At 41.9% G+C, this 27,516-nt stretch overlaps 1 protein-coding gene across 2 annotated transcripts in view; it reads left to right on the forward strand.

Moving 5' to 3' along the window:
• CPAMD8 (C3 and PZP like alpha-2-macroglobulin domain containing 8) overlaps nt 1-27,516 on the forward strand; it is a 1,183,022-nt gene that overhangs the window by 274,852 nt on the left and 880,654 nt on the right. For both annotated transcript variants that reach the window (XM_078671323.1, XM_078671324.1), the window contains exon 23: nt 7,454-7,505. In XM_078671323.1, coding sequence (XP_078527449.1) covers nt 7,454-7,505 — 52 coding nt within the window. The remainder of the gene's footprint in view (nt 1-7,453; nt 7,506-27,516) is intronic.

Genomic DNA, 27,516 nt, shown 5'->3' on the forward strand with positions numbered 1-27,516 from the left:
TCAGAACCTTCCCCAGGAGAGGTTGAGTTCCTCAGATTTTCCAGCACACGTGTGGATAGTAATAATGGAATGTAAGGGGAGCCTCTCCAGGGAGGAGGGTGGGTTGCATGTGAATCTATGAAAGATACCAATACTGGATAACTGCAGTTACAGGTATGTAACTTATTTCTTATCCAGTATTGGGATATCTTTCATAGATTCACATGCCTGAATCAGAATAGAAAGCAGTAATGTACAATAAATAAGCACCCCTAGTCGATGGTGGGTAGTGCCAATAATATTTCAAAATATATACACAAATGTATAGTATTACGAAAGTGCTGGTGTCAAAATAGATTCATCTAAAGGTGTTGATATATGAAATAAACATTTTTATGTCAACTTGAACAGTATACCAACTGTTATAAACAATATAGATACATTTTTAAACACAAATCAATACTAATAATAGAAAATAAGTTCCCTAATTAAAGAGGCTAACCTTAATGAAATAAATGACATAGAACAGCTTGTCCCAGTGCTGCATCAGCACGTTGTGTCAATTCCAGGCAGTCGTGCTGAGTTAACGTATACGTTGTTTTCCACGTTGCAACGCTGCACATTTTTTCCAGTGGAACTCCAGCGAACAAGGTAGCCAATGAAGGTACCTCTATCAAGCCATATGGACACTGGACTTGACTTGTAACTGTGTATCCAGTTGCTGACTTGGAAACTGATTGCTGTTGAATTATAAAGCGCTCTGACACCCAGGATTGGGTCATGTTGGCGCTATAGAAAACACTAAATAAATTTAAACAAAATAGATGTAGAGACTGCCCTTGTGGAGTGACCTTTTATTGTCCTTGACAAAGGCTTGCCTGCCTTGTCGTGGCAAAATTGTATTGTGGCTGCTATCCATCTTGCAATGGTAGTTTTAGATACTGCAGTGCCCTGACGCCCTTGTCCATATGCTATGAACAATTGATCTGTCTTGCGGATAGATTTAGTTTTTTGCAGGTAAAATTTAAGACATATTTTGATGTCTAGAGTGTGTAGTGTTCATTCTGCAGGTGTTGAAGGATCCGGGACGAAAGTCCTGGGAGTGACAGGTTTGTTTTAATAAAACTGTGATGGAACCTTAGGGATGAATTTGGGATTCGTCCTGAGGATAACCATTTCATCTGTAAAACAAAGGAAAGGATGTTTTATGGTGAAGGCTTGTATTTCACTAACTCTTCTATTTGATGTTAGGGCGAGCAAGATAGCTACTTTCCACGTCAGATACTTGATACCCGCCCTATGGATGGGCTCAAAGGGCTGCTTCATCAATTGGGATATGACTATGTTCAAGTGCCATTCAGTGGGTAGGGCTTGAACAGGTGGATAAGTAAGTACGGTATAAACCTTTCATGAATTGTTGTACCACTCTTGTAGAGCAAAAAGATACATGTTTTGGGGAGCGTCCATATCGAGAGATAGCTGCAAGGTGAACTTTAATTGAAGAATATACCATCCCAGTTTTAGCCAAAGACAGTAAGTACAGTAGTATTTGTTCTGGAGTTGAAAGGTACGGATGCATCTTGCTTTGGAGACACCAAAGGCATAATCGTTTCCATTTTAATTTGTACGTTTTGTTGGTGCTGTCCGCACAAGGTTTGGTGATAATGTCTTAACACTCTTGTGCAATTGTCAAATCCTTAAATTCAAAGCATTCAGGAGCCATGCATGCAAACGAGGAGATGCTGGATCCGGGTGACACATTTGACCTTGGTTCTTGATCAACAGGGTTGATGTTGGTTGTAGATGGATGGGTTGGTCATCCGAGAGGAGGAGAAGCTCTGTGAACCAGTGCTGCCTGGGCCATCTGGGGGCTACCAGAAGAAGTCGGCAGTGTTGCATTTTCATCTTTGTTAGGACCTTGGGTATCAGTAGAATGGGAGGTAAGGCAGAAGCATAAATTCCTGACCAACGCATTGAAAGGGCATTCATCCAGGAGTTTGGGAGAGGGAATCTGCTTGTGAAGAACCGACATTTGCAGTTGGAGTGGGTCGCAAACAGGTCCAGCGCTGGTTTCCCACAATGAGAGAAGACCCTGTCCAGTTGGTCTTGTTTAAGCTCCCACTCGTGGCAGTTGTCTTTGGGCAGTTGTCTTTGGTAATGCTGAGGGTGTCTACAAGAGTATTCCGAAGTCCTGGAATACGTTCCGCTCTTAGGGATTGTCTGTGGAGTGCCACTGCAAGAGTATTCCGAAGTTCTGGAACATGTTCCGCTCTTAGGGATATTCTGTGGAGTGCCATCCAGCTCCAGAGCTGTTGAGCATCCTGGGAAAGAGTCAACGATTTTGTCCCTCCTTGTTTGTTCATATAAAACATGCTTGTGGTGTTGTTCATCTGTACCAACACCGATTAACCTTTTATTCGAGGGAGGAAAGCTTGCAGGGAGAGAAAGATGGCCTTCCACTCTAGCCTGTTTATATGCATCAGATGCTGTGAAAAGGACCATTTTCCCTGAATCTGAAGATGTTGAAGGTGACCTCATCAGCCTTCCATGGACGCATCGGTGGTGGTGGCTAGAAACTTGGTAAAGATCCTCAGAGTGGATTTGATGCCGAAAGGTAGGACTCGGAACTGATAGTTGGTACCAGCCACTGTGAATCTGAGACATTTTCAGTGTTTGCGATGTATAGAAACGTAGAAATACGAATCTTCTAAATCCAGCAATGTCATGTAGTCCCCACTGATGAGACGTCAAAGAATGTCAGAGAGTGTAACCCTTCTGAAGGTTTGGTTCTTGCGGAATTTGTTCAGACATCTGAGGTCTAAAATTGGTCTCAATTCACCCGATTTTGTGCATATCAGGAAGAAGCGGGAATAGAAGCTTTCCTTCTTTGTGCTACCGGAACCCTTTCTATGGCCCCTTTCTGTAGCATATTTTTCGCTTCTTGTTTTAGTAAGTGAAGACAAGGGGGGTGCGATCCCCTGGGTGGAGTGTTTGGTGGGCGCCAGACGAATTTTAAAGTGTGGCCATAAGATATGAGATCCAAGGCCCATTGTAACATTGTGCCATTGATGGATAAAATGGGAAATGTCCGCACCTCGGGGGAGGAGTAGCAATTGGTACCCTGATAAAATCACTGGTTTGCGACCTGAGTTGTGTGATTGTGAGGCTGGTTTCCTGCATGAGCCTTGCCTGGAGAAACCAGTTGTAGTTGGCTGTCGATAGGATTGCTGTTGGTAACCCTGACGATATTGCGGCTAAAAGGATTGATAAGTTAGGGGTCCGTGAGCTGGAGAAATCTAACTGCTTGAGTGATTCTGAATGGCATGCTAGGAAGGTGCAGGTTTGGAAATTCTGAAGCTCCAGTGAAAGATTTGCACATTATGTACAACAGATCTCTTTTGTTTAAAAATGGTTAAAACTAAGATGTGTAAGTAAAAATAACTGTCTGATACATATGGCTCATTGGCTGAATTTCTAAAATGAGAAAAACATATAAAACATGCCTCTTACAGATAGGTTTTTCATTTTGACTCCATTTGTATTGTAAATAATGTATTGTATAAGTTCCTTGAATCCTGCATATGCACTGGGATACTCTAGCATTTATTGGTATCAGTGGTGAAGATGTATTCCACATTTTCTTTTTTGTAAAAAAGATTTTAAACATAGCATATATATTAAAAGTGCTCTTGGATATCACACACTTGTTTGACTATTTAGTGTTGACGATTATCAATGAAGTTTCCATGATGGAGATCCTGGTTGTAATTTTAAGCTTCAGCACATATTAGGTATGTCCTACAAAAGGCGTGTATTATGATGCATAAATTGTGTTTATGTTCCGAGCTTTTACAAAGTGCAGACATGCTAGGGCACACATGCACAAAAGTATCAGAGCAGAAGCAGATCTAGGCATTGATATTGCATTATTTACTTGAAGTATGTTGTGATGCATGTGAGTTTAGTTAGTAGAACCAAAGTACTCTGTACAATACTAGGAAGCATTGTTCAAGAGGAGAAATGCTTTGTGTGGCCCATTGGCAGTTTAATGGCAGGTGACTTGACTCACTACAACATAGTATCTTTAACATTTTAGAATTTTTTTACGTGGAAGGCACTTCCCTGTCATAAGTGTCTCTAACAAGTGTACTGATGGTCCCGATTCTACAGAACAGAACTCAGACATGCAACCTAATTTATATGTTGACGGAGAGGGAACTCTGTCGCAACTGTGTTCTCTCTCCGCCAACATTATGGTCCGCCCTTAATATCCCATTAATTAAATTTGTTCCCATTTAGTACTCTTTCTCTCTTTGTCTACATCCCTAGCTCCTAGCTCCTATCCTCTCTCCCCTGAATCTCTCATCTTGCTTGTAAGTCTGCCTAGCCCCCTGTCCTTTGCGCCCTTTGACTAAGCACTCCTTCTCCCCTTGTTGGGGAAAGATCCAATATTTATACCCTGGAGTCTCTGCGCCAAGGGAGCCACTCACAGCTGAGGTATGGTATGGCACCCCTTGCCAAAGCACTCCCTCTCCCCTTTTTGGGGAAGGATCCAGTATGTAGACCCCTCTGAGAGAGACCACTGCGTAAAGGGAGCCTCCCGCAACTGAGATAGGGAGGTGATACCACTTCCCCTGGGATCACAGCTTACTGGACTTTGGACATTGCTTTGACTCGTCTACTGGTTGTGTCCCCGTCGCCCTTCCCCTCCTCTTTCCATGCGGTGTCCTTCACCCTCCCCTCCTCTTTCCCGCCTTCATTACCTGTCTACTTCCCCAGCTCCTTCCCCTCCCCTGAATATTTCCCCCTGCCTGCTTTTCCCCCTACGTTTTTGTGCTTACTGTTTATCTCTACCTTACAAGTAACTATGTGGCCATGCTCTAATAACTGTGTAACCTTTGTAACGATGTAACCTGAAACTATGATCTGATGCTCATGTAAAGCGCTCTGATACCTCCGGGTCTAGCCAGCGCTATAAAATAAAAATAAAATGAAATGCGGGTGGACCATAGTTTGGCCACGGCAGTGACTACTCCATTGGGCTGTCTGATAATTTGTTATATGCCCAGCTGCCCAATTAGGATAGGCGGACATATAGCAGTTATTTACTGTCCATCACAGCCAAGCAAACCATGGCAGTAAGGGACAATAAAAATAACTTGAAATGCCCCTGTCGCTATAGGAGATGACTCCCTTGGTGAGGGAAGCATTAACTTTTTTATTTTAAAAAATATATATATATCCCACTTCAGGATTTTCTTTTTGAGGGAAAAAAATAAGAAAACAGTTAGGTGCAAGGCTGCGTCATGTTGACTGAGCTCTGCACCAAGCTGTAAAAAGCTCTGACAGGAACCGCAGTGACGGCAGTTCCTGGCAATGTTTAAGAAATTATAGTTTGCTAGTTTGCTTGGGTGTTATTTCTAGATCTGGCAGATGGTACCTACATCAGGGTGACAGAGTAAATTACTTTGTAACCTCGGCGGAGAAAAGGGCTGTCCACCAGGATCTACATTAAGCCCATACTCACCTTCTGAACCATGTGGTGTTATTTTAAAATGTTTGGCGGGGAGGGACAATAGAATAGAGGTTTTAATTCCTCTGAAGCTGCAGTAGAAAACATATAAAGGCCCAGGAGAGAGAGATCTGAAACGTTTTGTTTTTCAGACCTCCGCGAATACTGTCTAGTTCACGCCCTGGCATAATATGAACTTCTATTTTAAATACAGTAACAAAGGAATGAATACTGTCAAGCATGCCACCGTGGGAGTTTTGCTTTGTGATTTTTATGTTGCTGCTGTAAGTCATAAAGTCATTATAAGAGACAAAGCTAATCGGAAATGAAAATGCAAATGGGCATAACATTTTTTGTTTTTGAGAACTTCTCCCATTCTGATAGTAAAAACACATCTTCCTGATTGGTTTAGAAAATAGAGAAATCTTAAGAGAAATCCAGCCTGTCATGTGACTGTCCCTTCAGAATCCTATTGGCCTTTCAGCCTGCACCAAAAAAATCTCATGGATCTGGTATACATCAGTCTCTCCTTCTGCGGTACAGTAACCAAGCTCAAACAGAACCCAGTTGGATGGGCATTAAAAAAAAAGTTGTTTGTACAATTTCTTTAATTAACACCGATTAGATGAGTTGATTATTTCAGCCCTCGTTATTAGAGATGTAATTTACCCTCAACTCTGTTAAATTTACCGCCACTTTTAGACGCGCTCACCATCTAGATCGGAGCCTCCGCTGAAAAGACATAGCCGTACGGAGCGTTTTCCCCGTACGAATCGTACCCTGCAGCCTCCCCTGTACGTACGATGAAGTACGATTCGTACCAGGAGCAGGACTCCGTACGAATCGTACAAAGACCGTACGACTCTAATCTCCGTACGATTCTCCCTCGGAACCCACTGTACACGACATCCGTAGGGTTCAAAGCAGGTTTTCCCGACCCAGCAAGTACAATTCGTGTCAGGTACGCACCGTACACCGCTTTTTTTACGGGAGCCCAAAACGTCCGGAGAAGCAGAGTACGCCTCGAAACAGGTACGGAACGGCCCCCCGGGTACGGTGCATACACCCCATGTCTGCAGGGCTACGGTTCGTACCCCTGCTATCAGGGGGTGTATGCACTGTACCCCACGATCATGGGGTGTACGCACCGTACCCCATGATCGCAGGATGTATGGTGAGTACACCCTGCGATCATGGGTTACAGTGCATGATCGCAGGGGTACGAACCGTCCCCCTGCAGACACGGGGTGTACGCACTGTACGATGTGTATGTGATTGTGTGGTTGTCCGTACGACTCGCCCTTACCTGATGTGGACCGTACGAATCGCATCCTCATACCCCGGTCCGGATCGTACTCGTCGGGTCGTACGGCATGTTTACGAATTGTACGGAGAGGACTCCGGATACGATTTGGACGGACGCTTTTTTTCCCGAATCGGAATCGTCCCCATAATGCTTATAATGGAATGTAAATGCCATTTCATGGGGAGTGATTCGGGCAAAGCTAGGGCACATTGACACAATAAGTAAAAAAAGCTATTTTAGCAAACAAAGCACTTACAAATGTGCAAAAATGTAACAAATGGAAACCAGTAGCATGCACAAAACAAATATTAAAAAGTCCACTTGTAGCAGTTAACACCAAAAACATACTGCAAAAATCATACCTAAGGTTTCAACAACTCTAAAAGGATATACAGTAATGTTATAGTGCATTTAGTTGTCCAACGAGGTCATTAACATTGCTGTCTCCATTTTTCTAAGTAAATCATGCTGAGGGTGTTTCTGAGTCAGTTAATCTGAAATTAAAATAAAATATGGCATTCCTCAAAACGTTTCCAATTTAAAAAATGTAAAACAAGATTGTCACCTATTCTTTTTTGAGAGGGATGAAAGTACACATACAATGAGTTGATTATGTCATCCACATACTGTTAATGCTTATTATCTTATTTTCATAGCCTGAGGGATTAACTCGGGAATATACCTACAGCGTATTCTTCTGTCCAAATGGTAAGTTCATAGCAATATTTTTATATATTTGGTAACGATTCACTTTTTGGTGATGTAGCAAATTGTGCCCTACAAGAAGTGCAACAATATTGTTTATTAAGAAATACATGGAACCTCAACCGGTAAAGGGCAGGAAGGAAAAAATTGCAAAACAAGACAGGGAAGGTAGGTGGGAAAGCAAACAAAAAACCTATTTCAGGAAGAAACTAGGCCTTATCTAGCATTGGAAGGGCACTTTCCCTGACATTTGTCACATATATATGTGTATGGATATATATATATATCTATATATATATATATATACCACCAAGCTTACGAGCCACTCCAATCCAGTAGGTTTACAGTATCAAATTTACTCGGGCACAAACAGGCGCGTTTCGACCTAAACAGGTCTTGGTCACATGACCATTGTTCCGAGCTTCAAAAATTTAAGCATTTCGCGTCACACACGATGCAATAACATGAAGGAAAGACTGTGTATGTATTGTCTCCAATCCCGTGACTTTAAATACATGAATGCAAAAATAGTGTTTATAAAACAAAACATAAATCATCTAACGTACTGGTCACACATTTCAGCATTTTCATTTGTGAATATTCTCTGTTAATACACACTGGATTAAAGTAGCATTGGGGATTAGACTGCTCATGGCGTCTTCACACATTTCTACAAGAGATCTCTATATGATACCTCATAGGTATAGTACCCTTCCATATTGGGGCATTGATCCACTCCCCTGTAACCTGACAACATTATTAGGTCAATAGAGTCCCAATTAATTACTCTGATCTTAAATCATAAATATAAGGTATATTCATTAAGGTGCAGAACCCTTATCTTACTATGGTTCATATCTTGCTTGCTGCATTATAGTAAAGCCTATATGCCATGCATCCTGGGTATCTTACCCTTCGTTTTCGTGACAACAAACTGTTCTGAAAGTACTAGTAAAGTTCTCCAATATGGGGGTACCTTCATACATGTAAGTATAGCCATAAAATAATTGAAATGAGTCACAAAATAGTCCCTATATATATATCATAATAGAATACTGAATAAGCACTGTTTTCCAGTGGCATGAAACAATAAGGAATTCATAGTGATGCGCTCTTATTATTTCTGTTCTGTCAAATATGTTTACACAAATACTCCGCAAATACTACATGTAATGGACCCAAGAAAACAACTGGGATATTCTAAATGTGGAGCCAAAATTGTGGTGTTTACTCATTTGATCTGAGTATATATGCTTGTGGAGCAATACTGGAAGGCAGTACTGAGTACACATAAAACACACAAATCTACCACTGAAATTGTCCGCGAAGGTATATTTACTTGGAGTGTCATCTTTCAAGAATAGAAATAAGGCACATTAAAAGCCAGCTGGATTTGCCCTGCTTTTAGCTAAAAAGGGTTAGCTATTCCCTGGATGTCAGCTGAAGCACCAGATTTGAGAAACTGGATTAGAGATTTGAGTGAATGGTTGACTGCAGAGAACATACATATAAAGTTAACTCTCACCAATACTAAGTTGGCTGAGTATCTAAAACGTTGGCAGATGCTAATAAAGATCTGATCTACCCGGAGGACGTGTTGCCTCCATGATCCAATCAGATAAACATCCACCTATTTGTGAAACATAAATACTCACTGCGAAGCAATAAGAATATTCAATTTCCGTGTCATCTCTTATTAGAAATGTACAACATTTATTTGTCTCCATGTGTAAGATATATAAATATCGATACATTGCTGCATGTATAGCTAGTGTGTTATGATGTGACTACCTTCATTTTATTTTCTTCCTCCTATCCAGAGTGTATTGGTTTTCATTCTTTTAACACTAAGGGGCCGATTACGATGCCATACGAAAGAAAACAAGTTACTTACCTGTAACGACAGTCATCCAGTATTGGTATCTTTCATAGATTCACATGCTTGAATCATTCCCGGTCGCCGAGGCGGGAGTCCCACGGTAAAAAATACAAAAGCAGTGCCTTAGTAAAACAGTAGTAGGCTAAAAGAAAAGCCAAAAGGCCTAAAACTTAGTAGCCTATCTATCTCATTATGTGAAAAGAACTAAAAAATAATTCCAACCAATCAGCTACCAGCACCCTCTAGAACCTTCCCAGCAGAGGCAGTTCTCCTCAGATTTTCTTAGCACAAGTGGGAAGTAGGGATCCCAAGTAAAGAACTGTCTCGCCGGGGAGGAGGGTGGGTGCATGTGAATCTATGAAAGATACCAATACTGGATAACTGTAGTTACAGGTAAGTAACTTGTTTTCTTATCTAGTATTGGGGTATCTTTCATAGATTCACATGCCTGAATCAGAATAGCATGCAGTAAGCTCACGTATTGTTGTTGCGGATGGTGAGAGACAGGGTTTTTATATATACTCCCAAAACACATCAGGGAAGGTTAGAGCATTAACAAGGTATATACAATTTCAGATCAAAAAATGCATGTAAAGAAACCATACCTATGGAAAGGCAAGTTTGAAATACAAGATTAAGCATAAATTGAAATCTATGAACATAATATACATACATATATAAAGTAGAATAAATAAATACGTAATTCTAACCTTATTGAAAAAGATGTTGAAGAACGGCTTGTCCCACAGCTGCATCATCCTGCGACGCTGATTGCAGACAGTAGTGCTTTGTGAACGTGTGGACATTTTTCCATGTCGCAGCACGACAGATATTTTCTAATGTGACTCCGGCAAATAGAGCAGTAGAAGCTGCTACAATTCTGGTGGAATGCGCTTTAACCTTTCTCTGCAAAGGTTTATTGGCTTTGTCATGGCAGAAATTAATTGTGGAAACAAGCCCACTGGCTATAGTTGTCTTAGTTATAGCAGTCCTAAGTGTCGCTTGACCATAGGCGATTAGTAATTGATTGGATTGTCTGATGTCCTTAGTTTTCTGTAAATAGAATTTAAGACGACGCTTGACGTCATGCGAGTGCAAAGCTCTTTCCGCTGGCGTAGCTGGATCTGGGAAGAAAGTTTTTAGCTTTACAGGCTGATTTAACTGGAATTTAGGGATCAATTTGGGATTTGTCCGTACAGTTACATAATTCTTTAGAGAATTGCAAAAAGGGTTCTGAGATAGTGAAAGCTTGAATTTCACTAACTCTTCGAGCCGATGTAAGAGCTAATAAAAGTGCCACTTTCAATGTTAGAAACTTGAGCTAAGCCTTGTGTATGGGTTCAAACGGTCTTCTCATTAATTGAGCCAACATTGTGTTCAATTCCCACTCTGGAGGTGGAGGGGAAACTCGAAAGAGACCTTTCATAAATTGTTTGAGAAGAGAAGAGGAACAAAGTGAAGGTTTGTTAGAACTCTTCCGTAACCTGGAAATCGCAGCAAGGTGAACCTTGATAAGAGGAGAACACAAGCCCAGCTTTGGTTAGAGATAATAAATAAGGAAGAGTATCCTCAACCGGAGCTTGGAGAGGGCGGACATCATTCACCTCACACAATTGACAGAATCGCTTCCATTTTAAACAATAGGTTTTAACTGTTCTCTGGTCACGAGATCTGCCTAGAATTGCACGACAGTCCTGAGAAATGTTCAGATCTTTGAATTCTAGGAAATCAGGAGCCGTGCTTGTTTTTCTTCCATCCACGACTACAGGTGGTTCCCGTGACTTTACAGAGGTTGTGTGTTGTGTGATACGCCTAGGTGGTCGTCTAAATACACACCCAGGAACTAAATTGCTCTGTACACCCAGAATTGATATTTTTGGAGGTAGGCAAGACCTTTGCATGTGGCTTGGTTTGGCTAATGTTAATCTAAGTAGGAGATTTTGTTTGTGTATCAGTACCTTTGTGGTCTGAGTTTTGCAGTCCATATGCGTGATAGATTCTAATTTTGTTCTCTCCCTGTAGTATCTAGGAGAGATCGAACTGTTTGTCCCGTAGGAGGAGGTTGGCTGTACCCTTCAGGGTGGTGTCCCCTCATTTGAGGGGGGGGGGCGCTTGAACATCATTCTTAAGGTACATAGACCTCGTGGTGGCATCCATATTGAAGTGGGTGTGTCGTGGAGGTACTTGTTCGATTGGGTTTATAACATCAGATTTCACACCCTCACAGATACCTGACTAGAGGCACATGGTGAATAGAAGAGTGTGAGTTTGGTGAGTGGGTCTATATATTTTATGTATTCTGTGCACCCTTTGGATGATTTGTGTTTTCTTTTGTAAGTGATATAGCGATTTTCTGGCTTTGGAGTGATTTCTTAAGTTTCACGTTTCTTCACTTCTGGTGGACATTGCATTGTCACAAACGGGTGAGGTGAAGATTTTTTTTGCGGCATAGTGTGTTTTTAGGAATTATTTAAATTGTATTATGTGTATATTTTTTCAGTACCCTTGTCCTGATGAAGCCACAAGATACTACTGGCGGAAACGCGACAGCGACTGCGTCGACAGATAATTGATTGTGTTTTTTCTCCCCCCTTTTTTTCTTTTTGTTTGGGGTACACATTTGTATATATTATGTATATATTGCAATTATAAGTTTTGTTTACTGTATATATTCCGGCCACCTTTTTTATGTGATTCATATCTTTGTCCTTCTTAAAAACCATATCATTTATTGCTGATAAAAATATTGTAGAAAACAGGATAATAAACTGTATCGTGTTTTGAAGTAGCTTTTGCTTTATTTGTCCCTCAGTACCTTTCTTTCTACTTTTTCATCCTTGTGATGCTCCTTGCCCAGGTATGGGAGGGTAATTTGGGCAGAACCCCTGTTCATTACGTAGTAATGCGTGCAAGCGCAGCGACTGTGGATCTGGATGAAGTATTTGACCCCTCTCCCTCGTCAACATCGTGAGTGTTGGAACTAGATGTAAGGGGTCCTCCTGGGAGAGCAGAAGCAGTTCCTGAAACCAATATTGCCCTGGCCAGCGGGGAGAAGTTAGGATGAGACGGCAGCCCTCCCTCTTCATCTTTTGAAGCACTTTCGGAATCAATGGTATTGGGGGAAAAGCATACGCACAAATCCCTGACCATCGCATGGACAGGACATTCCCCCTTGATCCCTGTTGAGGGAACCTGCTGGCGTAGTATTGGCATTTCTTGTTCTCTCTTGTCGCAAACAAGTCCAGTTTTGGTTTGCCCCAAATGAGAAAGATCTTCTCCACTTGCTTCTGCTCTGACTCCCACTCGTGACAACCCGAGAGAGATCTGCTCAGGGTGTCGGCCAAGGTGTTCTGGAGCCCTTTGACATGTTCTGCTCTTAGGGTTATCTTGTGGTCTGTAACCCACTCCCACAGTTCATCAGCCTCCTGTGACAGAGAGAGTGACCTTGTTACCCCCTGTTTGTTGATGTAATACATGCTGGTCGTATTGCTGGTATTGAAAAAGCAAGAGGAGATTCCTACCTGGCATTGCTGTGATCGCCAACACTCTCGTTCCCCTGCCTGTGCATCGGTCTCCCTCCCGCCGCCGCTGTTGACCACCTCGCGGCCGCAGAGCGGAGGGAGACTACATTTCCCAACCTGCCCTGCTACCCGGAAGCCATCAGCGGGGTCACCGCGCCCAGAGGCGCTAGAAATTGACGGCGCTCTCGGTGGAGCGGGTGCTCTGCCCTAAAGCAAGAGGAGATTCCTACCTGGCATTGCTGTGATCGCCAACACTCTCGTTCCCCTGCCTGTGCATCGGTCTCCCTCCCGCCGCCGCTGTTGACCACCTCGCGGCCGCAGAGCGGAGGGAGACTACATTTCCCAACCTGCCCTGCTACCCGGAAGCCATCAGCGGGGTCACCGCGCCCGGAGGCGCTAGAAATTGACGGCGCTCTCGGTGGAGCGGGACGCAAGCGGGACGCCCGAACGAAGCCCGGGCAAAGGGCGGGCCCTCTTAGGCCCTCAGAGGCCTGAGGAGACTGGACTGGGCCAGACCCCTTGGTCGTGGGACATCATCTGAGTAAGTTGCGTAAATTTACTATACTCTGGTGTTATACTGCCACTGTTGAACAATGTCTACCATCGTGCTTAGTCCGGCCATTGCTGTATTTGATAAAGCAGGGGGCCCGATGAACGGAACCTTGGACAACTATTTCACTAAAGCTGCTTCTGAAAGTTTAAAAGATTTATTTTTAGCAGAACGGCGGGCTGATCGCCGTTGTTCAATTGAGCGCATTAAGAACAGGACTCTTTCTGAGCCTACTCCTGTTGTTATTTTGGACAATGAGCTTTGCGCCAATACCACGGATGCCACATCACCTATGGCCAGCGTGCCCCTATTGCTCAGGGAATGCTTAGCACCTTCCATCGGTCTAACTCAAACTGAAGCAGTTACCATTCCTCTTGATTCCTCCACTACACCTAATGTATCAAAGGTCATGATTTCACCAACATCCAGGCCAGGGAAGATAGTAAGAGGAAAAACTATGAGGTCTCTGCCATACACAATCCATGGCCCTCCGCCAACGAAAAAGAGACGAAAAAGGATGGATCCAACTAAGCCAAAGCTGAGCCACTCCGAGTTTGGGAAGAAGTTCAACCCTAATAGCACCGAAGTCACGGGAATAACAGTTGTTAAGGAAGCTGCAGGAACAATGCTAGTTCCTCCAACACTCCTACCATCATCTTCCCACCCAGTTGATGACTCTAATACTGAACACGATCCAACGGTTGAAGGGTCTCAAATAGCCCCTACTAGTAATCTACTGGACAGCATAGAACTTATCGTGAGAAGCTATACATTAGCTATAGTTGAAAGACTAAAAGGAGTGGAGCTAAGACTTGGGAAAATAGAGGTAGATCTGGCTACATATGGGAATCCTACTAGGAGTTTAGAAAGTAAAGGACCAAAAACAGTAACAATTCCTTCTCAAGCCTCTACATTGGCATATATTTCTACATCAGACGCCGTTGTAGTAGCATCCTCCTCCATCACCCCACATATTAACTTGAAATCAGTTAAACCGGCTGTTTCTAATCACCTATCTACAAGTACATCATCTGTATCTAAACATCCTCTCAATCCTAACACAAACCAGCCAAAAATACCTATGACAAGACTGACCAACACATTGAATCGCATTCCTGATATTCCAGCTAATAATAATCCAGCAAGGGAAATGGGTAATTCATTAAATGGGCCACTAAGATTGGAGGAGGAAGAAGCTAGATACACTAGAGGGGTCCAAGGCAGGAGACCACCCACTGAACTCCCGCCGGAAGCCGTACCCTACGTGGTGGTACTCACTGGGGTACCAGAGTTGTCTGGAAATAAGCGGGAAGGATTCTTCCAACTAAAGAACAAAATAATGCACTGGTTGTCCTCACACAGACCAATAGCCAGTAACATTAATGGCGATATAGTCCATGTTCGACGCTTGCCATGGCTAGGTGGAAGACCAAAGGACATAGGGTGAGATGTGGTTATAGTAAATTTTAGGGACAAAAATGCAGTTCAATACATATTAAATTGGCCATATGGCAATGAGAATAACTGCATTATACCGCGCCCTTTAACCTACTTTTACCCAAGATCCATAGTATTCCCACCCCAATCGGTAACCAGTAATGCCCTTTTTGATAACCATTTTTTTAACATGGAGTCTGCTAGAAATTCTGTTTACATGTACCAACCAGCACCAACCCCCGTCTCATCCAGGTGGAACATCGTTCGCCCCAGACACAATACATGTGAATACAGAAGAACGGCTCAATTAATGCCATTCACGCCACTGGAGTTATCAAATAGGTTCGATGTATTTAGTGGTCTGGATGAATGCGATTGACGATTAATGAACAGGGAGGAAGATAGTGGTAGCGTAAACATATCTAGCATTGACGGAGTTAAGGAGGAAGAAGGGAATAGATCCCTGAGGGCAGAAAATATTATTACTGCAACTGGCATTGGGGCTAACAGTAGCCTGCTCTTATCTACACCATCAGGAAATTGCGGGTCAAATGAGGGTCCCTCTTTGATTACATTAGTCTCATGGAATGTAGCGGGGGTGCGTGCAAAAATATGTGACCCTGATTGGAATATATATATGAATAGCTTTGATATTTGTGTGTTGCAGGAAACTTGGGCCACGGAACAGGTTCATAGAGTGGGATATAAAACATACCAAAAAGAGGCTGTGCCCTCTCCAAGAGGACGAGCCTCAGGAGGTATATTAATCTGGATCAGTGTATCTATCAACATTGGTATAAAAATCCTAAACACTGATTCCTTAGATATACTTGGTCTGGAAATAACCACAGAGGATAAAAGGGTGATTAACCTCATAAATGTGTACAATAGCCCTCATTCATCCTATAAAGAATCGCTATGCATTGAAAAACTGGAAATTTTTATGGACACTTTAGAACCAGATGCAAGCATAATCTTATGTGGGGACATGAACTGCAACTTTGAACCGATTATGGGTATGTTTAGATTGTATGAAGACGAGGATGCTGCTAATGGGATACCCGCTCTGACTAATAATGGAACAGTTGCTGGAACAACACTAGCCCTCCAGATTACAAGGTTGCTCACAAGCCATGGTTTGAGGGCATGTAACGGGCGTATGCCATCTGATAGCCCGAAAGCACCCACTTTCAGGAGGCGAGATTGCGAAAGTAAATTAGATTATGTCATCGTTTCTTTTGACCTATGGCCATATACAAATGATTTAAAGGTCAAGGAGAGATTCGATAGTGACCATTATCCACTCGAAACTAGCTTTCTTCAAAGCTTATTAAAAGGGCCGGGAGTCAATGAGGGAGGTCTCACTCAAGTACAGCTACCAACAACAGATAATATCATTCTCAGTAACAATCGAAGGGCCGTTAAATGGGCATATATACTGGAAAGAGAGGACCTATTGGCTAATATTTACTGTACCCTTGTAGATACATTTGTTTCTTATTGCCCGTCTAGATGTGAATCTGGAGAATTTATTAAATTACATAAATCCCTTTTTAATAAATTGCTAGACCTTCTTACAAAAAGACCAAAAAAAGGGACTGGCGCAATAAATGCAAAACCAGTAGGTAAACCATGGTATAATAAGGAATGCCGTGTTGCAAAAACCATTTTGATTGATGCACTCAAAAGAAAGGGTCCTATAGAAATCAAAGATAAAAGGAAATCATATAATAAGATAATGGTAAAAGCAAAATGCTCTTGGGATGAGGAACTATGGTCCAGCATGCTATTAGCAGCCAAAACCAAGGACCAGAGGCAATTCTGGGAATTAGTGGCTAAGGGGAACAAACGTGAGAAAGGCTCTAGAGAGGTCTTCCTAGATGAGGCTACGTGGGTAAAACACTTTACAACGTTGTACGCAGCTAAAACCTCCAAGGAAACTTCCCTGGAAGAACTCACTTCTATCCAGCCGGAGAAACCATACCCACTGGTAGTCTTTGACCTGCAGGAAACCGAAATAGCAGTTGCTTCAGTTAAACCAGGGAAGGCGCCTGGACTTGACAAAATTCCAGGCGATCTTTATTTACATAATATTGATGTTTGGGCACCCTATTTAAACCATTTATTTAATTCTATTGCGGCTGGTGATCAAATCCCGGACACATGGGATGATGCAGAAATCATCACAATTTTTAAAAAGGGGGATAGAGGCGATCCAGCCAACTATCGCCCTATTAGTCTTTTAGATATAACTCAAAAGATATATGCCAGGCATATATTAAATCGTATAAATACATGGTTGGATGAAGAATCAGTTTTATCAAAATACCAGGCGGGGTTTAGGGAAAAAACTGGGACCATAGATCAGGTATTAAGGTTATGCTGCTTGTATTGGAAATATGTCATCATTCGCAAGGGCCACTTGTATGTGACCTTTGTAGATCTACGAGCAGCATTTGACCTAATACCTCGTGACTTACTTTGGAAATCCCTGGAAAGGCAGGGACTCCCTGGAGAATTATTAAAATTGGTGATGGGACTGCACCAGGAGAACTATGACAAGGTTAGATGGGCCCCAAATGGGGAACTTACAGACCCAATTCTCATAAAAAGGGGAGTACGCCAGGGATGCGTACTGGCTCCCACACTTTTCTCCCTTTTTGTTAACGACATTGCAGTCTATATGGAGAACTGTGATAATGATTCGCCCCGATTGGGGGGGGGGAACGAGTACCGTCCCTCCTCTTCGCGGACGACACGATTCTCATTTCACAAACCCCTCGGGGTCTCCAGATTTTATTAGACAGGTTCCAGCAATATTGCACTTCAAAAGGACTAGAAATTAACATAAAAAAAAACAAAATATATGGCACTAAACCCGCACAAAATTTTTAAAAGAAACTTAATGTTAAATGGCTATAAACTTGATTATGAACAGAGTTTCACTTATTTAGGGGTATTACTAGATTCTTCATTGGGATGGAGACCCCAGCTAGAAAAATCAAAAATAGTGTTCAAACAAAATTGTCTCCCAATACTAAAAAGACACAATAAATGTGTGAATAAGGCAGTTACCCCAGCAATAGAGATTTTTAGATATAAGGTCCAGTCAGCTGTTTTGTATGGGGCAGAACTATGGGGCCAGTATGCAGGAAGACCTTTGAAATACAGGAGAATAAGTTTATTAGGGGATTATTAAAAGTACCCAAAGTCAAAAGAGTTTATTTGTACTGGTACTCAACAGAGGACCACAAAATATATTATACAAATTACACATAAAATAAGATTCAATATTATCAATACAGGGATAAAAACGATTTTAGAAATTTATACAAGTTAAAACAAACAAATTCATTCGGAGGTTGCTTGCAAAGAGCAATAAGTTCTCTCACTGTCGTGATTCTACATGAGCAATATATTGGTGCTAAAAATCTAGTGCGCGCAGAAATTACAATCTGGTTCGGACATACAAATAGAACGTGTTCCAGAGTCTGATCACCCCCAGCGCACAATGTACATAAAGCAGATTCCCCCAGGGACCATCTTGAAGTAAATGAAAGTAAGGGAAGAATGCCCAGTCGAAGCATAGTGATTGTTCTCCTAGCACCATGTGTTAAGGTTAGCCCAATATAAGGCCGACTTTGTTTAAATTCTATGGAATCAGCAAATAGTTTATAAGTAGGTAATTTGGTGCAATGTCGGGAGTCCACTTCGTAACTGAGCTTTGGGGTGAAGCATTTTAAGAACAGTTTTAGTTGTGCTGGTGACCAATTTTGCAGCATATCAACGGTAATATTTGCTACACGAAATGCTTCAGCCATGTTCCCTATAAAGACTTGCTTTTTAGCATCTGACGCAAAGGTTTCTTTTTTCAACAGTGACCTTAGTGTGTTCTCTTTTGCGTGCAATAAGTTGTAGGCCCACCTTATTACATTTGCGATCGCTACTGCATAGGAACTGGTCACTGATAGTTCCAGTCTCAGTGCTTGGACAGGAATTGCATCTGACAGTTTCATAATTTTTCTTAAAATCTTCCCCTCTTTCCGATCCATAAAAGCCCATTGTTTTATGGGGATGTACTCCGTCGCGTAAGAAAGTACAGGAGATATTTTTACTTTATAGAGGTTTATCAGAGATGAAAAATGTCTATTCCCTGTTGCGCTATAGAGTCTCAGGAGGGCCGCGACATGTATATCTGATTTCCTTGACAGATTTTTCAGTTGGGCGGTGTTAGATAAGTTTTTTGAAAGGATCCTGCCGAGGTAGGGATAGATCTTAACTTCTTCTAACTTTTCCCCTCCTAATCTCCAGGTATATTTCGCGCTTTGTTTCCTCCCCGAGAAGGCCAGCACTTTTGTTTTTTGTATATTTGGGACTAGATAATTTTCTTTAGAGTATTTGTGAAGAATGTCTAGTGACGTTTGTAGTCCAAAGGGGGTAAGATCCAACAACACTATGTCGTCAGCATACAATAAAGCAACTATTTTTTGATCAGCAATTTTTGGAGGTAGGTTAGAGCCCAATTGCAGGTAATGGCACAGGTCGCTTAGGTAGAGGGAGAATAATATTGGGGCTAGAAGGCACCCTTGCTTTAGTCCATTTTCAGTTTTAATTCTTTCCGTGTACCCTCTTTCTCCCCCCATTTGAACTTGACACCAAGTGTTGGTGTGTAAGCTAACTATAGACTGTAATAGTTGTTCATTTATGCCAAGTTTCCTCAATTTTTCCCACAATGTTGGTCGGTCTACCCGGTCAAATGCTGTAGAATAATCTATAAAGGCAGCGTATACAACCTGATTTTTTTGTGTTATATATTTGTCGATGATGGTTTGAATAACTGCGATGTTGTCAGTTACCGAATGTTTAGGCCTGAAGCCTGCTTGAAACATCGGTATCTGGCCAGTCGTGAAGGCCCATTCTTTTAGATGATGTAAGATTTCTGCTGCAAATACCTTGCCCACGGAGTCCATAAGTGCTATTTGTCGAAAATTGCATGCCCGGGTTTTACTTCCCTTTTTATGGATCGGGATGATTATACTTCCCTGCCATGATTTTGGAACTTTGCCAGTATCTAAGATATAATTGAAAAGGGGATGTAACAGCTGACTCCATTCCTTTGGGGCGATTTTAAGTGCTTTGATCGGAATCTGATCTGGGCCAGACGCTCCTGTTGATCTTGCCTTACGTATGTTTATTTCGACAGATGTTGCGGTGATTTTATTTAGTGGAAGTTTAACTTTTTCTTTATTGTAGACCCCACTGCTTTCTGATGACGCTATTGAGTTTGGTCTATAAAGGTCTGTTAGAAAACTTTCCCAAGCATCCGGGGGAACCGGTATTGATTGTAGTTTCTTTTTGGATCCAGTAAGTTTTCCTATTAGGTACCAATATTTGCGCTGGTCGTTCTTGTTTGCCGCTATCTGGATATCTACCCAGTTACGATCTTGTATGGTTTTTTTTAGTCTCAGATTCTCGCGTCTTAATTGATTTTTGGTTTTATTTACTTCCTTTTTTATTTCTGGAGTGGGATTCATATATTGGGCGCGTATGTATTTGTTTAGTTTTTTCTTTACTTCAGAGTTCTTAAAGGTGCGCTTATTTTTATCTTTATTCTTACTGTTGCCAGCTGAATCCTTTCCTGTCATCTTAAGGATAAGAGATCTGTACACTGTTATAATGGATTCAAAATTTTCGATGGGATTTTCTGAGAACATTCTCGTTAAAAGATTTGAATGATCAATCAGAGATGTAATTTTGTCGATGGTATGAGAGTTCCAGAATATGCGTCTCTTTTCATTGTTCACCACTACATTACTTTTTAGATATGTTATATGACAGGGTGCAGAGGATTTAGGTAACCAGTCTGTTGTCAAGTGCATTTGGGTGTGATCGCTTTCTTGACAGAACTGGTTGAGCAGATATGAAACTGTTTCTAGCAAATCATTACTCGTGATTATATAATCAATTATAGATGAAGTCCCGTTTCCCCGTCTGGTATAATTTGCAGGGATATCCCCTTCCGTGCTGCCATTCAATATTACTCCATTGATGTTTGTCAGAGTTGATAATAACAGTTTCCCTCTTTTGTCGGTCTGTATCCCCTCTGGGAATTGTGGAGATATGATGTCCAGACCTTCTTCCGAGTGTTGTTTTGCCCAATTATTAATTTCAAAATTAGAGATTTTACTATTGAAGTCGCCGACAATTAAAAAGGATGAGTAAAGATGGTTTGCTGTTATACTCTCGATCCTTTCCATGATATTTAAGAGTGTTATATCATACTTTTTACCTGGAGGAGCGTATACATTAAAGATGAGAATTGTTTTAGGGTGAGCTGTACTGTATGTTTTAACGGAGATTTTGATACACTGGAGGTTATCTGAGTTGGTGTCCAATAGTTCCTGGGCCCACAGATATTCTTCACTTAATAGAATAGCTAAACCGCCTTTAGCATGTCCTCGATGTGTGTTTATTGCCGGAGTTTCATAAACATAATAATTTTGAACAGTTGTCGGTTCGGTTGCCCATGTTTCTTGTAAAATTAAGATGTCCGGCCGATTTCTAGTGGCCATGAACAATTTGTTCTTTATTCCACCTGCGATGTTCCACGAGGTTATTTTTATGCCAGTGCTAAACAGGTTGTTGTTGAGATCTCTTGGGTTTAATGCTATTTAGAGTCTCTGATACCCAAGCCCAAGACTTTGTGCTATTATCATTCACAGGTATTTTAGGAGCTTGATACCAAACGGCCCGTTGACCTTTGTTCACCAGGATTTTTAGTTTTTCTTGCCCTACAGAATAGGTATCTGAGTGCATGATTGCTTGGTCTTCCAACACTTCATTATCTCTTGGAAATTGTTTCCTGTATGGATTGGAGAGTGCACTGATTTGGGCGTCATACCCAATTGAAACTGTACTGACCGTTGATTCTTTTCTTTCCACAACATCATAGCCTTGTTTGTATAGTATCTCCTTCTCGTTCAGAATAATTTCTGGGATAACAGATGACCAAAATGTTACCCTTGCTAGTTTATTGTTGTCTTTTATAGGAAAAGTTACTAGATCAAGTTCATAACTACTCAATGATTGTAGAGGCTTAATATGGCGTAGTAAATGTACTATCCTTCTTCTGTTGAGTGGGGATGAATCACTAGGAAAAAGTTCTTCAAATTGAATAATTTTGGGAGAAGACTCTTCTGCTCTTTGTTTGTTCCTATCTAGGTGTTCCATGGTTTTATTATTATGGGTTTGAGTTGGCTCCTCTAGAGATCTGAAGGAGACAAATTCTTGTGCTCTTGGGTCTAGTTGTAACGACTTCTCTTCAAAGTTTTTCCTAGTTACTGGTTTTGGTATACTTTCAGATGCTATTATTTTTCCAACTTCTTCCTCTTCAGGGTTTTGTTTTATTGCCAACTGTCGAAATTTTAGTTTGTGAGCTTTCTTTTTTTGGATCCTCCTTATTGATTTTTTCCTCCTTCTTTTCCTTCCTTCTATGTTACTTTCCAGATTCTTATTATTTGTAGGTTTTCCGTTATCTTGTGCTGATATATTGGACATGGGTATTTCCTGGTTATCTAATATAGAATTATTTACCAGTGTAATTGTTTCACTTCTTTTTTTGAATATTGAGAAATTGTTAATTTTTTGCTGATGTTTTTCTTTGAAGAGTTTTTTTAAGGAATATATTGTTGAATCATTTGAGTGTTCCATCTTTTGTTTTTGTTGTATTTGAGTCTGAGAAGTTTGAGTGCCGAAATCACGCGTACTTTTCCTCTGTTCATTATTATGTTCTTTCGATATATCTTTTTGCTCGGATCTTGTTTTCGATGGTAGATTGTTTGCCTCCTCTAAGAGGTGGTCTTTTTTCTTTTTCTTATTAACTAGATGTTTTAGTATCCCTATCTGGACATCCAGGGTTTGATCAGAATTATCAAGAATATTTCCCAGAAAAGAGAGGACAGATTCTAGAATCTCTTGCAATGAAAACAGGGCTTTTGATATGGGTGGTGTCGTATTGCTAATGTTGTTATTTGTTTTGAAGTTGATATTGAAAGGATCGGATGAGAGATCGGTTAGGGTGAATGGAAGAGATGTTTTATCCTTATTGTTCTGGCTTCTTGCATGTTCCAAGTTTTGCAGTTCTAGAACTGATTTGTTGACATTAGAGTCAACCGATAGCGCTGAGCTCCCTCCAAATTTAATAGGAGTAGAAGTTTTTAGAGTAGTCTGATCTTGTTGAGGGTTTGGTAGATCAACTGGAGTGCAAGGTGATTTACTACTTAGATCAGTGACCGGAAGACACAGTTGTGATTGTTGATTAGGAATCGTTGGAGTGCATTCTAATTCCCTTAAAATTTCGGAAACGTTGGAAGAGGTTTCTCTGGCAGATGTATACAATTCTTGAGTGACTTTCGATGTAAGTGTGGTAAAGTATGTACTAATTGCCGGTGTGACCGTTATCCGACCAGGTTTAATTGCCTTGTCGGTAGATTTCCGAACAGCATTTTCTGTCCCCATTCTTTTCATAAATATCGTACAGGAACGTAATTTTTTAAAACCCATTTATTTACCTATATACTTCAGATTGTTGTGGGTTATGGGTTCTCAAAAGATAACACCGATGTAGGGTCTGATGTAAGCTGCAAGTTGACTTACCGAGGGCTGTGTTCGCTGTAGTAATAATCGGGATATAAGGGGGGGGGCCCGGCCCGTCCTCGGACGTCCCCGGACGGCCACAGACGGCCCGCCCTTTGCCCGGGCTTATCCCCGCGCTTGGTCCCGCGCGCGTCCCGCGTCGCGGGGATCGCGATGTTATTTAAACGTTTCGTTGGGGGCGTGTCCGTGGGCGGGTCGCCTGGGGGAAGAGGAACCAGCTGATCTTCGCTAGGGTTTCTGGTCCTCGCAGTCCCTCAGGCTAGGTGCACTCGCTGTGTGCGCCCCGGCCTCAACCCCTCTGACTCCAGCTGGGAGCGACAGGCAGAGCGTGCCGAGTGCAGCTCACGCTCACACCAGCGAGTCAGGGGGAGGCAGCACCACACCACGAGGAACAACAAGCGTCAGCCCCAGACAGCCAACACAGGCTTCAGACGGTGAGAAAGACTTTCTTGCACAGCGGTACAAGGTACAACAGATCAGCAACAGTTCTGAGCTCCAGTGAGTACCCAATAACACTCCATTGATACCATTATTTTTAGACTTAAACATCAAGCATACTGACCACCATGCAATGTTGAGACCATTATTATTATGGGTTAGATTATGGACAACCCCTGCACTGATTGACTACAAAAATGGGTTGAAAGAAGTATTGGACCTAGATAGTGGCAGTAAAATGTATTGGTTCAAGCACGTAAGAGCTTGGCTAATCAAACTAGGACTAACCCATTTTTGGAGCGAGCTGGAGTCCTTAAGTATGGCCTCCAAGAAAATTGTTAAACTGTCTTTTTGGTCTTATGTGAGCTATGATTCAGCGTACATAAGATCGCACGGCCCTTTAACTGAAAAATTCCTAAAGGTTAAAAATGTGGCTCACTTTGAACCATTCCTCGATGAGGTTCAGCCACCTCTGGCTAAAACCCTGTACTTGAAATATAGATACGGAACACTGAGAACTAAGGCCACTGAAAAAAGCTGGGGGAAGACAAACAGTGATTACTGCACTTTATGTACAAATAATATAAGGGAAGACGTTTTACATATATTGTTTTTTTGTCCCAGTTATGGTAAAGCTAGGAAAAAATGGATAGTGCCATTATGCCATAATATTGGTTCTATTTCCCATAAGGAAGCTGGTAGAATTTTAAACACGGATACCAGTCAAGTAATCGTGTTTGGAATCAGTAGATTCCTTCTGGCTGTAAACTTCATCAGATTGAAAATGTCTCTTCCTTTTTAAATCATACCCTGTGGATCTGTTCAAACCATGAATTATGTTTTTTCTTTTTTTCTTTTTATAGCTTGCTAATTTTAAATTTCTATGCCTTGGCTGTTATACATTCTATTTAATGTTTTTTTTAATTTGTAATGATGTATTTTTATCTTTTTATATATATTTATTCAATATTTCGTGATGATTCTAACAATAACAGTGTGTCCCAAAATGATGATGTGTGTATTGATTACTGATCTTTTGGTATTGTACAAAGTACTTTTTTTTTATTGTTGTATATCTTTTATGTTGCAAAGCAACGAAATAAAGATTATTGAATTGAATTGAACAGCACGGAGGAGTCTGCAATCCTTGGGAGAAATTCCTGCAGAGAGAGAAAGATGGTGCGCAGTTCCAATCTGTTGATGTGCTGCAGACGATATTCTTGGAACCATCGTCCCTGAATTTGTAAGTCTTGGAGATGGCCTCCCCATGCCTCCATGGAGGCATCTGTTGTTAGAACGAACTCTGGAGGAGTTGGCAGGAAAGTGGAGACCCGGAGTCAGGTTTGCTTTCTGAGACCACCAATGCTGAGAGTCTATCATGCGCAATGTGACCTTGATGGAGTCTTCGAATGACCCTACAGCTTGCTGTCATTGTAGATGCAACTCTTCTTGCAGAGGTCTCATTCTGAGTCGTGCCAACGGTACAAGGTTTATTGCAGATGAGCACATCCCCAAGAAGTGAATGTCCGGACAGAAACTGACTTTCTTTTTGAGATTGATATTGCCAATCTTTGCAGTCGTAGTTGGTGATCTTTTGACAAGAATGCTTTGCACTGTATGGTGTCCAGTATTGCATCCAGAACAGGAATCACTTGTAGAGGACGTAACTGTGACTTGCCTTCGTTGAGAGTGAGTCCTAATCTTTAGAAGAGATGCAGGCATGTTGATATAGCATCTTCTGTTACCTGTACCGAAGGGCCCTTGAGCAACCAGTCGTCGAGATAAGGAAACACTCGTATTCCCTGAGATCTCAGAGTTGGGGACACTGGTGCTAGGCATTTCGTGAAGATCCTTGGTGCCGGTTTTAGTCCAAAAGGAAGCACCTTGAACTGATAGTGGACGCCAGCTACTGTGAATCGCAGGTATTTGCGATGTTTGGGATGTATAGGGATATGGAAGTATGCGTCCACCAAGTCCAGAAAAGCCGTAAAATCCCCTTCGTTTAGACAGCTTAGAACTTCGGCAAGCGTCACCTTCGGAAACTCTGTTTCTTCAGAAACTTGTTGAGCTTGCAAAGTTCGAGAATCGGGCGCCACTCCCCTGATTTTTTCTTTATGAGGAAGAAACGAGAGTTGAACCTGGTTCCCTTCTGCGATAATGGGACCTTCTCTATTGCATTCTTGTGGAGCATTTTTATGGCTTCTTTGAACAGTAAGTGAAGATGAGGGGAGGAGGACCCTTGGGCGGGGTAGTAGGTGGTCGTTTGATGAATTCTAGGGTGTGACCATTGTTGACTAGGTCGAGAACCCATCGATCTGAAGTGATCTGTTGCCACTGGTGAACAAAGGCTGAGATCTTGGCGCCCACAGGGAGGGAGGGATGGATGACTGGCGTCCTGCTGAACTCATTGTTTCCTGTTGGAATCGCGACCCTGATTGTTTGATCGCCTTTGTTCGCCCTGGCGAGAGAAACTGCTCGAGGAGGATTGTCTGTAAGACGATTGGCCATAGGGTTGTCTGTATTGTGACTGATACTGTCTATTTTGCAGATTCTGATATCCTCCTCTAGATGTAAAGCCACGACCTCTGGCTCCTCAGAAAGATCCACGCTTGTATTGGAGAGCAGCCAATGATTTTGCCGTATCAGTATCAGTCTTAATGGCCAGAAGGGCCTAGTCCATGTGCTTTCCGAATAAGGAATCACCCTCATAGGCCATGTCAAGGATTTTTGTTTGTAGCTCTGGCCTAAAAGATGTTGCTTTGAGCCATCCTTGGTGTCTAAGTACTGCAGCACCGACAAGTTGTCTAAAGTTGGTGTTAGCAATATCTAGAGCGCAGTCTATAATTTCGGATGCGGCCCGCTCCCCTTCCAAAAGTATTTTCCTTGCCTCTTGTCTATGGTCCTCTGGGATGAGGTCCATAAATTCTGTAAAATCTGACCACATTTGGCGGTCGTATCGACCGAGAATGGCCAGCGAATTTGCTGCCTTAATGGAGGCTGCTGCATTAGTGGAAAACATTTTCCCTATCAAGTCCAACCTCTTTCCTTCTTTATCCGGCGATGTTGAAATTGGCATAGCTGGATTTTTGGATCTCTGTTGTGCAGCTGAATCCGTTTGTGGATGACCTATCAGACAAGATGGAGTATCCGGAGGAGCACGGTACTTTTTCTCAATGTGTGGGAGAACCGCTGGTATAGAGGCAGGCCTTTTCATAACTTTTATCCCTTCATTCCAAATGTAATCAATGATGGGAATCGCTCTGGTTATTTTCTGTATTCTTCTTTAAAATCATGCAAGAAGCAATCCGTGTGCTCTATCGTGACTGGTAACTGAAATCTGGTTGCAGCACGTTGCAGCAGGTTGTGAAAACCGCCGATGTCCTCAGGGGGAGAATCTGATGGCTGAGGAATAGGCGGAGAAGGCATGGGAATTATATATTCATCCCAAGGATCCACATTGCCAGTATTGTCGGGTAATTCACCCTCTTCAACATCATCCTCGTCTGAGGAAGAAGTATCATGGTGTGCTTGAGG

Source organism: Lissotriton helveticus, chromosome 12, assembly GCF_964261635.1.
Source record: "Lissotriton helveticus chromosome 12, aLisHel1.1, whole genome shotgun sequence".
NCBI classification, from domain to species: domain Eukaryota; kingdom Metazoa; phylum Chordata; class Amphibia; order Caudata; family Salamandridae; genus Lissotriton; species Lissotriton helveticus.